Below are 14,361 nucleotides of genomic sequence, written 5' to 3'. Positions count from 1 at the left end.
TGATTCTTTGCAAGTTGCCTTAAAAGACCCAAAGAAATAAGTGCTTGTCAGGTCCTTGTTATATTAGTCTTTGGCTAAAAAAACTCTGGTTTAATCAACACCTGATAGCCTCACTACAACAAAAATGTTTTGGTATGTCTTGCTAAATGTACACCTTTGTTCCCGCCTTCAATCAATATATCCAGCATATGCATTTAATAAACGAATGAATGCAAACATTCTGTCTGTGTAGCATTTTTTTGCCATCCATGCAAATGATTCTCTCACAAGAGGTCTAACAAGGACACACAAGCAAATATAATAACCAAAGTTTATTTGATTTTGGCATTATGGTCAAAAGATATCCCAACAAAATCAAAGAGGGACATACATACAGTGCCTGCTCAGTCATCCATAAACACACAGCTCACCAGCGGCCTTCTGCCTTTTACACTGTTCTGTAACATCTTTCCATCATCACACACATCCACTGAGTCGCTGCTCCGTTCACTCACACACATCATCATACAACCATTTGCATTCTTTGATTCATACCCTCTTTCATTAAACATACTCCCAATAATACAATTATCTGTAAAACACACACACACACATGCATCCTCTTACAAAATTGCACACACACATTCAAACACAGGCGTGCACACAGTGGGCTCCTGTCTATCTGAGGCTGTTGCTGTTGGGTTGTGATCCAGCGAGGCCGGGGTGGTCAGGACTGTGGCGGTTCTGTAGGGGGACAGGGAGAGCAGTGGCACATTGATTTATACGTAATATATACATTTTTGAAGTCATAATCAGACTTGTTCTTTTACCTGTGTAGACATGCAAGCGAATAACTTTTGTATCAGAGATCTGAGCCAAGTGGTGGTGCAATTTTCATTTACATGCACATTAATATTTCACTTCACATGTCACTTAGTTTTGACATGGGTGATGTAAACAGCATATTCTAGTTTGGGTTTTCCAAATAAGGCCTTTTTTCCCAAATGTAGCATCTTCCAATTAAGCCATGAGGTATGCCAATATCATTTGGAGCATTATTTGGACATGTACACAGGATTTGAAATTTGCTTTTTTACTGCAGCTTGCAACACAGTCTCCTGCCTGTTGAACACAAACTAACTAGCCAACAGTTTTCAAGGCTCAGGTATATTTAGACATATCCCAAAACCTGTTCATATCGCTTGTTACCTGTAGTGATTATATACACTTAGCTGCAAAAATGTGAAGATGAATCATAATCAAATCATAAATAAAAGTATACATGTTTTGTTCAAAAGCCACACATGTTCTCAGACTAAAACATGCACATTTATGGATCCTAGATTTATGTACATACATTTGACAAAAAAAATGTAGTAGTAGCAGCTAGTTCTGAATGTTTTTACTCCCCTAGTGGCTGGAAATCAAGTAATATGGCTTTGGGTTTAATGATTAGCTTAAAATGTAAATTTTTCAGTATATGGTGATAACCTTGGTATTGGGCACAAGTTTTAGGAATGGGTTTCATGTGATTAAAAACGTCAGGACATGGGTCTCCTTAGGATCCATAATAACAAGTACAAATGAATAAACTACTGGGTGGTTAATAAAAAAAATGTTTACCTTCTTCTTTTTCTTGTCTTTCTTCTTTTTCTTGCGGTCAGGATCGTCATCCCTCTTCTTTTTCTTCTTCTTGGGATCAGTGTCTGATGGAGTTTCTGTGGTGTAAAAAAGATGCACTCAGTGGCTTGTAAACATGATGCATTTTTAGTGCACCTGTGAATGTATAGTTTATGTCATACCTTGTGGTAAAGGGTCCTGTGGTCGATGGTGTTTGTGCTTGTGTTTGCTCTTCTTCTTTGGAGGCTGTATGTGCATCAGTCTGTACTGTTCTGGTAGCTGGGAAAACAAACACAAAACATGCATACATTATAATTAGGAGATTAAGGATACCTGCAGGCCAGGGCATGCTCACTAAAGAGTCCTTCCTGTAATACTGCCAATATATTCAGTTAGTACCGGTCCTGTGTGTAGTCTGAAGCCTGTGAGCAGAGCGCCCGTCAACGGGCTGAAGGAGTTGCCACACACTGGAGGCTTATCAATCAGAGAGCGCAACGAGCTACCATCTTGAGTGCCTGGACAGTCGATCATACCTGCAGCACAGAAGAGAAAGGACAAGTTAGAATACAATTCAAGAGTAAGGTGGTCGGCATTAACAGCAATAGAAGACGGAAAAGTTTTCAGCTGTGTTCACCATTAAATAGATAATAATTCAGTTTGTATTTGGATAGCAAGTAAATCACAAACAAAACAAAGTGTTTAGAGTCTAACCCCTACATTCTGTTTGGGTCAAATTTGACCCGTAACTATTGCAATGGATATTAGATCCGCCAGTAAGTGCTTTTGGGGAATCTTGAAACAGTGAAACAGCCATATGTCCATAAAAGCACAATGGTACCTGAGCTAGTTTAAAATTAGCAATTTGTTCTCTGGTTATATTGTTAAATGTGAATTAATATTAACATATTAGTTATGAAGACTTTTTATGCCTATTTATGGCCGAGAGGACAGTGCACAGTAACAGTATGTTCTTGCCATTTTCATTTTCTAATAATATGGATGCAGCCTCCATCATTAACACAGTTGACCCACCTGGTAACTCTGGCAGAAAGTTGCTGAGTTTCTCCTTCACCTTCTTCCCACAGAATTTGTTGTAGGCGTGCTCCAGGTTGTAGTGTGTGATGAGGTTGGTGTTGCCAGTTAATTCGTTTCCCACTAGGCACAAAGATCTATATTAGCATTCATCGTGAAAACACCAAAACTCGTGTCATTTGTAGCCTCAACTCATTTATACATCTTGCAATTGAAGTAACGGCAAACAAACGTTGCCAGGTCCAACCGGAGCTAATGTAGATCACGTTTAACTTTAAGAGACGAGTTAAAATATAGCAAAAACTCAGGTGGATGTTTTGTCACACACGAGATTAAAAAAAAATCAACACATAAAAAGCTGGGGGGTAAATAGTAGTAATTGGTTTTCTCAACACTTCTCACGTTAGCTGACGTTAGCTAGCATTGTTTACAAACTGCTTAGCAACCTTCGATGGGAAGTCCACTATTTATTTTTAATTAGCGATTAAATACATAACATACATAAACAAATATAAAAAATAATACAACTGTCAATATTGTCCGACAGTACCAGGAAGCTCCCGTAGTAAGTAGAAAGGTTCATTCATGGCTCCGGGCTTCCGCAAAGGAGGCCCTTCATCCCCGAGCTGCGGTGGCATCTGCCCCGCCATGGAGACTTGATTCTGCGGCAGAGGCGGCGGAGGTTTCCCCGGTCCAAACCCCAGAGACGACGAGCCGGGCGGTCCCTGAGCTTCATTTTGCCCGTACAGAGTTGAAAACATTTCCGTCATATCTATCACGAATAATACATTTATATGGGAAGAAAAAGCCGGTTTCTTCACGCGTGTGGCCTGTTATTTAGTAGGATGTTCACCACGAATCCATCCGTGTCAACTACTCGACTCTTCACTTCTTTGTGGCATTATTTTCATGGCCCACTTACCGTAATACCAGGCAGAAACACGCACATTACCATAATTATTGGTGTGTTGGCACACAAACAAAGATATAATCAGAGGTCACAAAACAATTTTTATATCCAAGACTTCAACTTTATTTATATTCAAGCAAACAACCACAGTAAACAGAATCAATATGTACAGTTAAGTTAGTTGATATATCTGCAGGTCAAATCATTTGAAGATCACACTTCAAAGACATCAGCAGGGCAGAGAGAAGATGCCAGCCTTTCAAACTCTGTGACCGAAACCTAGAAGTGAGAGAGAAAAAAAAATACAAAAAACTGTTAAGTTTTCTTTGTAAGCAACAGCTGTCAAACAATGGCCTCCTTCAAACTACCATTGCTAATGATTTTTTTCCACCTGTATATAGTACACACACATTTTTCTTTTGATGTCAAAAAACCAGTGGCCATATTGCATCACTGCAATCATCATTAAAAACTGTATGTAATAATAATAATAATAGGCCATTATTTCGTATGGATGATTTAGTTATTGAATTCCCAGAAAACATTAAGTTTTGTGATATATATCGTTATTGAGATATAAAAGAAAAGGGATAAAAGACTTTTGCCATATCGCATAGCCTGACAGGACAGTAAAATGAAGATGCTTTTGAATCATACTGCTATAAGTTGCTATTGATGAGACTTAAATTAGAATGTGTTTTCTTTGCATTATATGATGGAGCTTTGGGGCTTTTTTTTCTAGGTGACATTTGATGTCCAAATACAATTGAGAGCTGTATTATGAGACTCAAGCATTACTTACACTTTTATCTCCTCTGTAAACATCTCAAACATGATATTTTGTAAATGTTATCCTGTAGCTCGAATGTCTCTTTTGCCGCTTGTTGCTCTCTCACCTTCCACTCATCAACAGCAGCAGAAATATGATGTTCAGCCTGAGCAACACTCTCTCTTCCAGCCTGGACCTGCTGTGCAAGGGCGGCATTCTCTGCTTGAATCTTTTTCAGCTCCAGTCGCATGTAAGCCTCCTGCTTTTGATAGTATGGCATCAAAAAGCTGCAAAAGTCCTGCTCAGGAACCCCACTTGGCCGCCTAGCAAAACAAGTGAGACGGAATGGGATTTAAACATTTTGTATATTAATTATGTTGCAAAATACATAAAAACCAGTGGTGATATACAGTGCAATAAAGAAAGGTAATGCTCCTATTTTACTGTTAGTGTATAATAATTGTATACAAGTGCTCAGACAATAAGGTGTTCCTTGGTGTTTACCACAATAGTGCTGGTTTAAATCATTGTCCTGCTACCCAACAACTGTCCACAAAGTCTCCCTGTGTATCCTTCTTGCTGCATCAACTTTGAGGAATTGTGGTCATTTCCCATTATGAGGAATTTTAAAATCTTCAAATATTTATCAGTAACATATTTGATCAAAGACAGTTTGCGTACAATTTATAGATTTTTCATATCCTTAGCCTTATCCTTGGCAAGAAAATGACTGCTTACAACTTGCCTGTTGGAACAATTTATAAATGAATGAATGATTAAAATATTTATTAATAATTTGTAAAGAACAAGGTGCCGGAAAGTAAAGAGTTTAAAAACTGTTTACTGACCATGCAGGGTCTGGTTTGTTTTCGGCAGCCTTCTCCAGCTTGTCCAGCTCGTTCAGTTTGGACTCTAACTTTCCTTCTTCGATCAATCTGCTGATGTCATCCTTCACAAACAAAGACACAAGAGTTCATGTAAGCAAAGAAAGAACAAAAGTGGGGTAGACAAGTCGATACTGCATACACATATACAGTATAATACAAACAAGGATAAAGTAGACCTTCCATGTGTTGTTTATTTTTTCATACATGTTATGCCTTTGATGCACTGCTTACCTGTATAGACTTCTGCAACTCCGCAATGAACTGCTTATGAATGCTCTCCATCCTCTGCGGGTTCTTCTTGTACAGCGGACGAAACATGCTGGCAAATCTGTTAAAACTGTAAATGAAAGCAGGGTTAACCAAAAGTGCAGGGAATTGTAGCTTTTCCCAAAACACCAGACCTTTTCTCGGGTAACCAAACCCGAAAATGCCAAATATGAACTGTTTGCTTTTGTAGCTCATCCGTATCTTCATGTGAAGTAGTTTGAACTTTCAGATTATTTAATCCAACCCAATTTGTGCCTTTCATGTAGGACTGTAAGAGTTTTTCATTATTGATGTTTCTGACAATTATTGCAGTATTGATTAATTATTTTGTTTATAAAATGTCAGAAAATAGTGAAAAATGTGCACTCCAGTTTCTAAAAGTTCAAGGTTATGTCTTTAAATGTGATGTTTTGTCAGTCTAAATCCAAAAGCTGTTTCTGGTTGATCAGACTAAAACACAGCACGAAACCATTGATAAAATAAGCCATTAAAAAATATATATTATTACAATATATATTTTTTAAATGGCTTATTTTATGAATATTCACATAGAAGCTGTACAAGAAAATATAGATCCAAGTCAAATTATTTGGCTTTAATAAGGTCTTGTTTGGCGGGTTCCGTGCTGTGTTTTAGCCATTTAAAAATATATACATTATAATAATATATATTTTTAAATGGCTTATTTTATGAATATTAACATAGACATAAACATAAATCCAGCTGAGGTTGAGTTTGGGCATCCCGTTAGAGGTGTTCCGGAAATCAACATTTTAAGTGGCTGCACATTTTTATGATATTTCTCCATGAAACATTACTGCAAGGATTAGCGTTTATTGATTATCAAAATATATAACGATTATTTTTCTGTAATTGTTGCAGATCAACTTTTATACAAATGCTGTTTTGCCATTCTAAAGCTCAAATGTATTTTTTTCATGTGATATTAATAAGAGACAGCTTAACTTTCGTGGAAATGTAATATAAATACACTGCATTTTAAATCAAGGGTGATCTATAACACGAGATTTACAGACTAATGTTACTGCATAAAACTGCTTCTGGTTTTTCGGGACAGATTTCCACCATCAACACAAGTTACCTGGCAAGATCGACGAACTTTTCCAGGCTTTTCTGCATCACCTTGTCGAACAACTTGAGCCGGTTGTAGCGAGCCTCCGTCTCCTCGGAAGGCTGACTAACTGACCCAGGGTTTGACATCTGTGAGGAAACTTCTCCCGTACTTTCATTCACCTGGCTTTCACATGAATCTCTAACACAAACTTTATCTACAGTCTCCTGTTTAGCTGCAGCTTCGCTTTCCCCCATTTTCTCCGTTTGTTTACGTTTTGTATTACCCGCCCAATCTACGGCGAGTTGCTGCGCCAACTCTTCTTCTTCTTCTTCTTTTGAGTTTTATTGGCGGTTGGCAGACCAACGTATATGCGCATTACCGCCACCTACTGGACTACTGGAGTGGTGGCGCAGTAGATTGACAGGAAATTAAACCTCTGAAGTCCAGAATATTTTGGTTCAAATTTGTCAACTTCCTATGCATTCTGTCTCTGTTTAGCATCTTTCAGTTTGTCCTTACATCACATGCATGGCTCCTTTTTCTGTACACAAACTTTGCTATCAGTCAGATTTTTCATTTTATTTTAAATAAAGTATAAAGCTGCCAGGAACCGAAAATACAAACAAAAGACACAGGTGTCTACGGAAATGTACCATTTAAAAAAAACATTTATACACACAGAAACAGCAGGAAAAATAATAAATAATAAAACTACAATATCTAACTACACAGTCTATTTGCATATAAATTAAAAATAGTAATAGTTTTCAATGTAGAAAGAAAATTCACATTTTAAAAATGGTCTAGAAACATAAATGGCACACTGCGGAAACTCCTATGATTGCACTTTCAACTGGCTTTCTCAGCTTGTCTACATATCATATATAAATAAAGTCATTACTGTAAATAAAACATGTGTATTTTCAATAAATAGATGGACTCCAGAGGGTTAAGGAGAGAAAATAATAATACTGATAAAATAAAATAAAAATAAAAATAAAAATAAATAAAGTAATAATAGGCTAATAATAATAATAATAATATAATAATAATAATAATAATAATAATAATAATAATAATAATAATAATAATAATAATAATAATAACAAATAAGATAAATACATTATTTAACTGGAAAAGAGGGAACCAAAGTGTAACTAATAGCATTTTACAATACAAATATAAATAATTAAATACATAACTAAGTCCTATTTCCCTCAGGTAATTAAATAGGGGATAGCTTGTTTTCTTTGCATAACGCTGCACCCATTAAAAACTACAACGCTTTTGTTAGGCGCATGCGCAGTCAGAAGCCGCAGGTTCAGTCAGCTCCTTCAGCTGTCATTCCTCCTCAAGTCCTTTCGAGGTTGACTGTCGTGTCTGCCGGCCAGCATGGGTCTAATCACTGGAGTCTGTACTTTCTTGTACCACCTTCCTCAGATTTACAAATGGCTGCTGAAACCGTATTATATCACGTCGACTCTCATGACCGTTGCCTTCCTGCTGGTGCGAAAGGCTCCCGGTCTGTGCGAGCACCTGGCGACCCAGCGGGAGGACGGCAACTCCTGCGACTTTGACTGGGTGAGCATGGTGGGGACACGCTGCTGCCTGCTGCTAAATATGGTGCTGGGGCTAAGTTAGCTATTGTGTGCTGAATAAGCTGTTTTCTTTACACACTTTATTATTATTATCAAAAAAGTTTTTTCATGTTTTTTATTTTTATTTCAATAGAGAGAGCTGGAGATTCTCATGTTTCTCAGTGCAATAGTGATGATGAAGAACAGGAGAGCGAGTAAGTACACACACACACACACACACACACTCACACACACACACCCACACGTTTGTATATGTGTAAACTAAACCATGTCATAACATTACTTTTTTTGTTTACACTGTAAACAGCCACATCATCAAAAGTGGCCTATGCACCAAGCAGGTGATGCTTAATTTGTGAGTAGGGAACTAGCAGTATGTATATAAAGAAACATAAATCTCATGTTTAACCTACACTGTCCACAATTATATGACTGTGTTCAACATAATATCTAACTGGAACAATAGGCATTAGTGTCCTATACTGTGTAACTGTTACACTTCAACCAAAAGGGTATTTCTGACTTAATGTTTAACTGTTAAATCCTGAGCAGCCCTGCAGCACGCCTCATCCAGGAAGTGCCTCACTAAAAACTTTGCTTTGTTGTGTAAACAACAAACCTCTGACCTTCAACAGCATTATCAGCAGCGTGAAGGTTTTTCCTCTGCTTCATTGTCATACATTGTTCCGCCTCTCTTTTTCTTCTTCTCTCTCTTTTTCTCAGTCACGCTGGAGCAGCACATAGGCAACTTGTTCCTGTTCAGTAAAGTGGCAAACGTCATCCTCTTCTTCAGGCTGGACATCCGGCTCGGCATCCTTTACCTCGCTCTGTGTGTCGGTCAGTGGCCTCATAACACTTATTACAAATACTGCCCCACGCACTACTAAATTTGACTTATGGGAAGGAATATTTATGTAAAAACTGCTGTCCATCAAGAAGGACACATTAAAGTAGTCTTCATTACAAGCAGCAGACAATGGCCCATCACCTCCAGCTCAGATGCAGAGTGTCCCCCAGTAAATTATAGGTCAGACATGAATCCTCACACATTTTTGTTTCAACAACTTTTATTGATTTTTAACAGTGAACAAACAGACACACAAACAATAATAATAATTACAAAATAATAACAATATATATATTAAAGTATATATATATACACATACATACACACATACACACACACACATCCATATATATATATATATATATATATATATATATACACACCTACACATATTCACACATACACACTTCAATTAAATAAATAAATACAATTTTAAAAAAACTTGGGTATCTTATGTATGCACATATATATACATACATATATGTAAACAAAAAAATGAAATAAAATAAAAAAAAGTGTACACAACAAAATAATTGTTGCATTATACAAACAATGATGAAAACAAGCCCACACCTTCCCAGACTCTCTAAACTCTCCCTTCGTTCTCTTTAAGTCCAAAACTTTGTAAGGATATTGGGGTGAATCCTCACACATTTGCTCCATTGAACTAAACTTAAAAAAAAGGAAAACTCATAATATATGTGTTGCTGTGTGAAATATAACACCTGCACATTATGTGTTATTTCATGAAAAGTGTATTCATTATAGTTAAGGCAGGTGGTCCTTATATCTGGTTAATCACATTAAAACACTGCAGGAAACCCTCCAAGTAAGTCCTTATTAAACCAAATATTGACTAGTAGATTTATATTCCTTGACAGGAGTTTATATTTTATAGATTGATAGAATAAGCCAAATGTAAAGAAATCCATTAACGTAAATAGATAAGAAAAGTATCTGCAAACTTTATTGAGAGATCCTGTTTAGTTATAGATGTTTCGAGTTACAGACATCACTATCTAAGATTAAAGCAGCTCTGAATCCAGTATATTTCTTTTATATTCTCCTTCTTTATATTCAAATTCCGCTGAGGTAACTTCCAACAATACTTTTAATTACTTATTCGTTAACCTAATCTGAGATTTTCATAGTTTAAGAAAATGTAAAACTTACATTTAGCCATATTTTTTTCATCCACTGAAATGTAAACTTATCAGTCTCTTTGTCTGTGTCTTGTTTCCAGCGGTCGTCATGACCTGTAAGCCTCCCGTCTACATGGGCCCCGAGTACATCAAGTACTTCAGTGACAAGACCATAGATGTGGGTATTCCACTGCAGATTATGCTGAATTAACAGCTGTTTAAATGTTTGTAAATTCCATTACAATGTGGGAGAACTGATTAAAATTATATTGCTGTAAAAAAAAAAAGGTGTATGTACGTATTCATTATGCAGTATCATGAGAACATAAAGATGCAAGCTTCTTATTGGAAAATACAATTCTGTAATTCTGTGTTGTTGCGTCACCAGGAGGAGCTGCAGAGAGACACTCGCATCACCTGGATTGTTGAATTCTATGCCAACTGGTCGTCTGAATGCCAGTCTTTTGCTCCTGTCTTTGCCGACCTTTCACTCAAGTAAGAGATAAGTAAATGTAGGCCCTTCAGAGAGCAAGATACTGAGGCGGTCACTGTCTCAGTCAGGGTTTCACCACGTCCTTGAACAAGTTAATTAGTCACTCATGGTAAATAGGATATAGTGGAGATCGCCTGACTGTAAACCTACAAATCTTGAGTCATACCTTTGCTTAAATAAGGTACCTTGATAACTATTCACTTTGCAGGAATTATATTGCTTATGATAAATAAACATTTACAAGTTTAACAGCCACATGTTTCTTTTATCCACCGCTATAATAGTGTTTTATTAGTTCCTATCTGTTCTGCAGTAACTGTAAAATCAGAGTCTTTGATTTATTTCAAATGAAACATAATATAATTGTAGTTATTTGATAACAACACTGGTTTCTATCAGTGAGACAGACAAGAACCTTCTGCTACATGATAGTGTGTTTTGTTTTGAGAGCTTTTATTCAATAGATTGGCTTAATAACTCCCTATATCTCATATTTAATACTGTATTTCTGTAATTTTTTTTAAAGTTAAAGTTTTTGTTCACAATAAGCTATAAATTGATTTTAAGATGCACTGAATGTTTCCTTCAGTACTCATATCACATTGCTGGATTAAACTGCCATGTTCCAAGTTCTGCAGACGATTTCTAGTGAAATGCTCTTTAAAAATAAATGTTAAATGTTGGATGTTTTGCCTCATTGTCTCCTGCTTGTTCTCTGTGTTCTGTAGGTACAACTGTGCTGGACTCCGGTTTGGGAAGGTCGACATCGGACGCTATGGAGAGGTTTCAGAGAAGTGAGTCATTTCCTGCACTCTACCACTCTGCATGTTTTTAATGATGCAGCAGCAGTTTTAATATGTAGAAACACATTAAATGATCCTTATTAACACATGGTAAATTGATGGTTAATGAAATAAGTTATTTTACTCTTAAACAATGAAATAATAATCTTTATTAATTGTTAGTAATGCTATAATTTGTTATATTCCCAGTTTATTATTGATGATCACTCAGTGACCACTATCTATAAACACTATTTAAATAGTTAATACTTTATCAATGATTAATAACTGTTTAGTAAAACATATATAAACATTATTTGGATGGCTATGAGAAGGTTGCAACAAATACTTATAATAAAAATGGTTTATAAAGCATCAAGTTATGTCCAGTGGGCCCTATTAAAGCTTTCATTGGTATCACATAAAAGTGATTACTGTGTACTGATAACAGGTGTCTGAATAATGTCAAAAAATGCTTCAGAATTTAAGTATTTGCTCATTTGGTGGTTGAAAACGATAATTTGGTAATCATTAACAAATACTTTTATGTGTACAAAAATAAACAGGTAACAGTGTTTAACCGTAAAATAACTTAACTAAAGTTTAATTCACTATCCATTAACCATTTGTTAGTAAAGGTTATTATGAGGTGTTGCCTTGTTGGTTAATGATTTCCAGAGTTGACAGATTCTCTCGAGGAGTCTCTAAGGAGTTGACTGACCCATGAATTCTCTGTAACAGGTACAAGGTTAGTACTTCTCCGCTGGCCAAGCAGCTGCCCACACTGATGCTTTTCCAAGGTGGGCGGGAACTTATGAGACGTCCAATGGTGGACAATAAAGGCAGAGCTGTGTCTTGGACCTTCAGTGATGTAAGTCTTGACACACGGAGCATGTTCTCTCATACTGACATATACATGCTGACGTGTATCTTATTTCATCTTTAGGAGAACATTATCCGGGAGTTCAACCTCAATGAGCTTTTCCAAAAATCCAAGAAGCTGAAGAAAAGTCTTGGTTTCATAGAGCAAAACGACAATCAGCCAGAGGAGGGCAGCGACGAGCTCCAACCTGAAACAGACGACCTGGAAGAGCCCACAGAGAGCAAGAAAGACCAGTGAGGAGGAGGATGATTCAGAGAGGGTCTGCATGAAGTCTTTCCTTTGCTTCTGACATTGCCATGCCTTACATTACTGCAAAAGTCCAGAATTCAAGGAAGAAAGAAGGAAGCAAGGGTTGAACTACTACTTGATGTCATGTCTACACAAGTCTTTACAGATTAATACCAAAAAAAAGTGACTGGGTATGATGCAGTGTGGGTTGAATAGCTATGCAAAAGATATGCAATGATTTTTGGGACATTTTATTACATTTATTAAGTTATGTGAGAACAAATGCCTTTTTTGTAATTGTTTTTTGGCTACCATGATCACTGCATGTATGTTTTTGCTGCTTGTATTTTGCAACTAATGTGTGATGTCTCCTGTTTCAAAAAAGCCAAAGTTGAAAACATAAATAAAAGATCGTGTGCACAGTAAAGAGTCACAACACATTCAGTTTTTCATCAGTTTGACCTTTTTTTATTCTGAGAAGACATCTTTTTAAAAATTCTTTATAAGGCCATTTTGGAAATGTTTTTTGTAATGTACTCGTTACAGATATTTGTGAAACTCGTTCCATTCATCACAGCCCACAATAGCAATATTTTATCTCACATAGAAGTATATTTACTGTACTCACATAGTTTCAAATTGTTCAGTGGCCACCATCGTTGGCCAGAGCAGGAAGAAAAAGTAACACAGGTTCTCTTCATCTCCGTACGCCGGCTGCCTGTGCCATTAATGATGCTTCTTTTCTTGTTACCACCCCACAACATCAACCAGGTGGGCTTTTGACAATATTCTCACAAGTACACACGTCAGTGAAGCATTCAGCACGACAAACAAAAATCACATGCACACCGACAAAGACATAGCCTGGCAAGGTTGAAAACTTGTAACACGGTCGTTTGGGTTGAACGATGATACTCATGTGCTTCAAGCGTGTACTTTCTCCCCAAAGACGTGTTACATTCAGCCAGCTCTGACATTCTACTGCTAACACCGCCGTAGGCCTTGACTGAATAAAAATAAAATAAAGAAAACGTCAACTGTAATGCCCAATCCTGACACTCCTGGACACACCTCACTCACTAATTTTTCCTTTCTTTACATAGCTGTGGGTAAAAAAAAAAAAAAAAAAGTACCTTTACAGAAGTTTTTCAAAAGTCAATCAAAAAAGAAAAAAATCGAATCAGCCTCACTTTTAAAAAAAATACAAACCAATAGAAAAAAATACAAATGCGCATGCTTCTCTATGAATGGTTTCAAGGCAAAAAGAGAAAAAAAAATCCAAAATGTCCAATTGCAAACCAGTCCCTCCTTGAAATTCTATTTAGTGGCATATCACATTTACAATTTCATTTATAAAGTTTTTTTCATAAAAAATATTCATACTTTTGTTTTCTCATAAAGAAAAACTGGTAGAGACCGGTTTGAAATTGTGACTAAAACTAGAAGGTTGTCTTGTGAAATAAATAAGCCTTTCCCTCGCTGCCCCTGTTTGGCTGTCCATCTGTTAAAGGTTCTGCTAGTATTGACTGACAGACAAAACATTACAGAAAAAGAAAAGAAAACACCAAAAAGACATACAATGATCTTAAAGCTACTAACAGATTTTGCATAATGTCTCTAGCATAAACATTACAAGCGTACATTCCACAAAGATGCTTGTGCTGCAACCGTGATTCAGAATTTCTTTGTGGCTTTTGGAAACTTAAGCTCAATAATTTGCCACTTCAGCTGTCCACCAAATGGTCACCATTCTCTTTGGATGATGAAAAATTCCAGCAAGAGCTCATGAGTGGCTGATGCAGCCATTAAATACAAACAGGCAACTGATTTGAAATCGCTTTCAAGAATA

General features: G+C 36.6%; 3 protein-coding genes across 3 annotated transcripts; 1 reads left to right on the top strand and 2 right to left on the bottom strand.

The window, feature by feature from the left end:
- Positions 1–296: 296 nt before the first annotated feature.
- med19a (mediator complex subunit 19a) lies at positions 297–3,542 on the bottom strand. The gene is made up of 6 exons (XM_059346578.1): positions 3,182–3,542; positions 2,632–2,754; positions 1,999–2,132; positions 1,782–1,878; positions 1,603–1,697; positions 297–723 (listed from the first exon to the last, which is right to left on the bottom strand). Exons 1-6 carry the CDS (start codon positions 3,399–3,401, stop codon positions 658–660), a joined length of 735 nt encoding a protein of 244 aa, XP_059202561.1. The 5' UTR covers positions 3,402–3,542; the 3' UTR covers positions 297–657.
- Positions 3,543–3,640: 98 nt separating this feature from the next.
- si:dkey-6i22.5 (polyamine-modulated factor 1) lies at positions 3,641–6,840 on the bottom strand. The gene is made up of 5 exons (XM_059346579.1): positions 6,567–6,840; positions 5,429–5,534; positions 5,159–5,259; positions 4,438–4,633; positions 3,641–3,820 (listed from the first exon to the last, which is right to left on the bottom strand). The coding sequence occupies exons 1-5, from the start codon at positions 6,791–6,793 to the stop codon at positions 3,755–3,757; spliced, it is 696 nt and encodes a 231-aa protein (XP_059202562.1). The 5' UTR covers positions 6,794–6,840; the 3' UTR covers positions 3,641–3,754.
- A 1,028-nt stretch (positions 6,841–7,868) lies between these two features.
- tmx2a (thioredoxin-related transmembrane protein 2a) lies at positions 7,869–12,947 on the top strand. The gene is made up of 8 exons (XM_059345929.1): positions 7,869–8,120; positions 8,271–8,331; positions 8,861–8,974; positions 10,228–10,304; positions 10,515–10,621; positions 11,348–11,413; positions 12,143–12,272; positions 12,348–12,947. Exons 1-8 carry the CDS (start codon positions 7,932–7,934, stop codon positions 12,519–12,521), a joined length of 918 nt encoding a protein of 305 aa, XP_059201912.1. The 5' UTR covers positions 7,869–7,931; the 3' UTR covers positions 12,522–12,947.
- Positions 12,948–14,361: the final 1,414 nt, after the last annotated feature.

This window comes from Centropristis striata, chromosome 12 (genome assembly GCF_030273125.1).
Source record: "Centropristis striata isolate RG_2023a ecotype Rhode Island chromosome 12, C.striata_1.0, whole genome shotgun sequence".
In the NCBI taxonomy this organism is placed as follows: domain Eukaryota; kingdom Metazoa; phylum Chordata; class Actinopteri; order Perciformes; family Serranidae; genus Centropristis; species Centropristis striata.
This window is presented reverse-complemented; position numbering and strand designations above follow the sequence as displayed.

Coding starts and splice junctions, on each gene's coding strand:
- tmx2a (XM_059345929.1), top strand. CDS start 7,932: ATGGGTCTAATCACTGGAGTCTGTACTTTCTTGTACCACCTTCCTCAG. Junction 8,332..8,860: donor GATGAAGAACAGGAGAGCGA/GTAAGTACACAC, acceptor TCTTTTTCTCAG/TCACGCTGGAGCAGCACATA. Junction 12,273..12,347: donor TGTCTTGGACCTTCAGTGAT/GTAAGTCTTGAC, acceptor TTTCATCTTTAG/GAGAACATTATCCGGGAGTT.
- si:dkey-6i22.5 (XM_059346579.1), bottom strand. CDS start 6,793: ATGGGGGAAAGCGAAGCTGCAGCTAAACAGGAGACTGTAGATAAAGTT. Junction 5,535..6,566: donor AAGTTCGTCGATCTTGCCAG/GTAACTTGTGTT, acceptor TTTCATTTACAG/TTTTAACAGATTTGCCAGCA. Junction 5,260..5,428: donor AGTTGCAGAAGTCTATACAG/GTAAGCAGTGCA, acceptor TTGTTTGTGAAG/GATGACATCAGCAGATTGAT.
- med19a (XM_059346578.1), bottom strand. CDS start 3,401: ATGACGGAAATGTTTTCAACTCTGTACGGGCAAAATGAAGCTCAGGGA. Junction 2,133..2,631: donor CTTTCTGCCAGAGTTACCAG/GTGGGTCAACTG, acceptor TCTGTGCTGCAG/GTATGATCGACTGTCCAGGC. Junction 1,698..1,781: donor ACAGGACCCTTTACCACAAG/GTATGACATAAA, acceptor TTTACACCACAG/AAACTCCATCAGACACTGAT.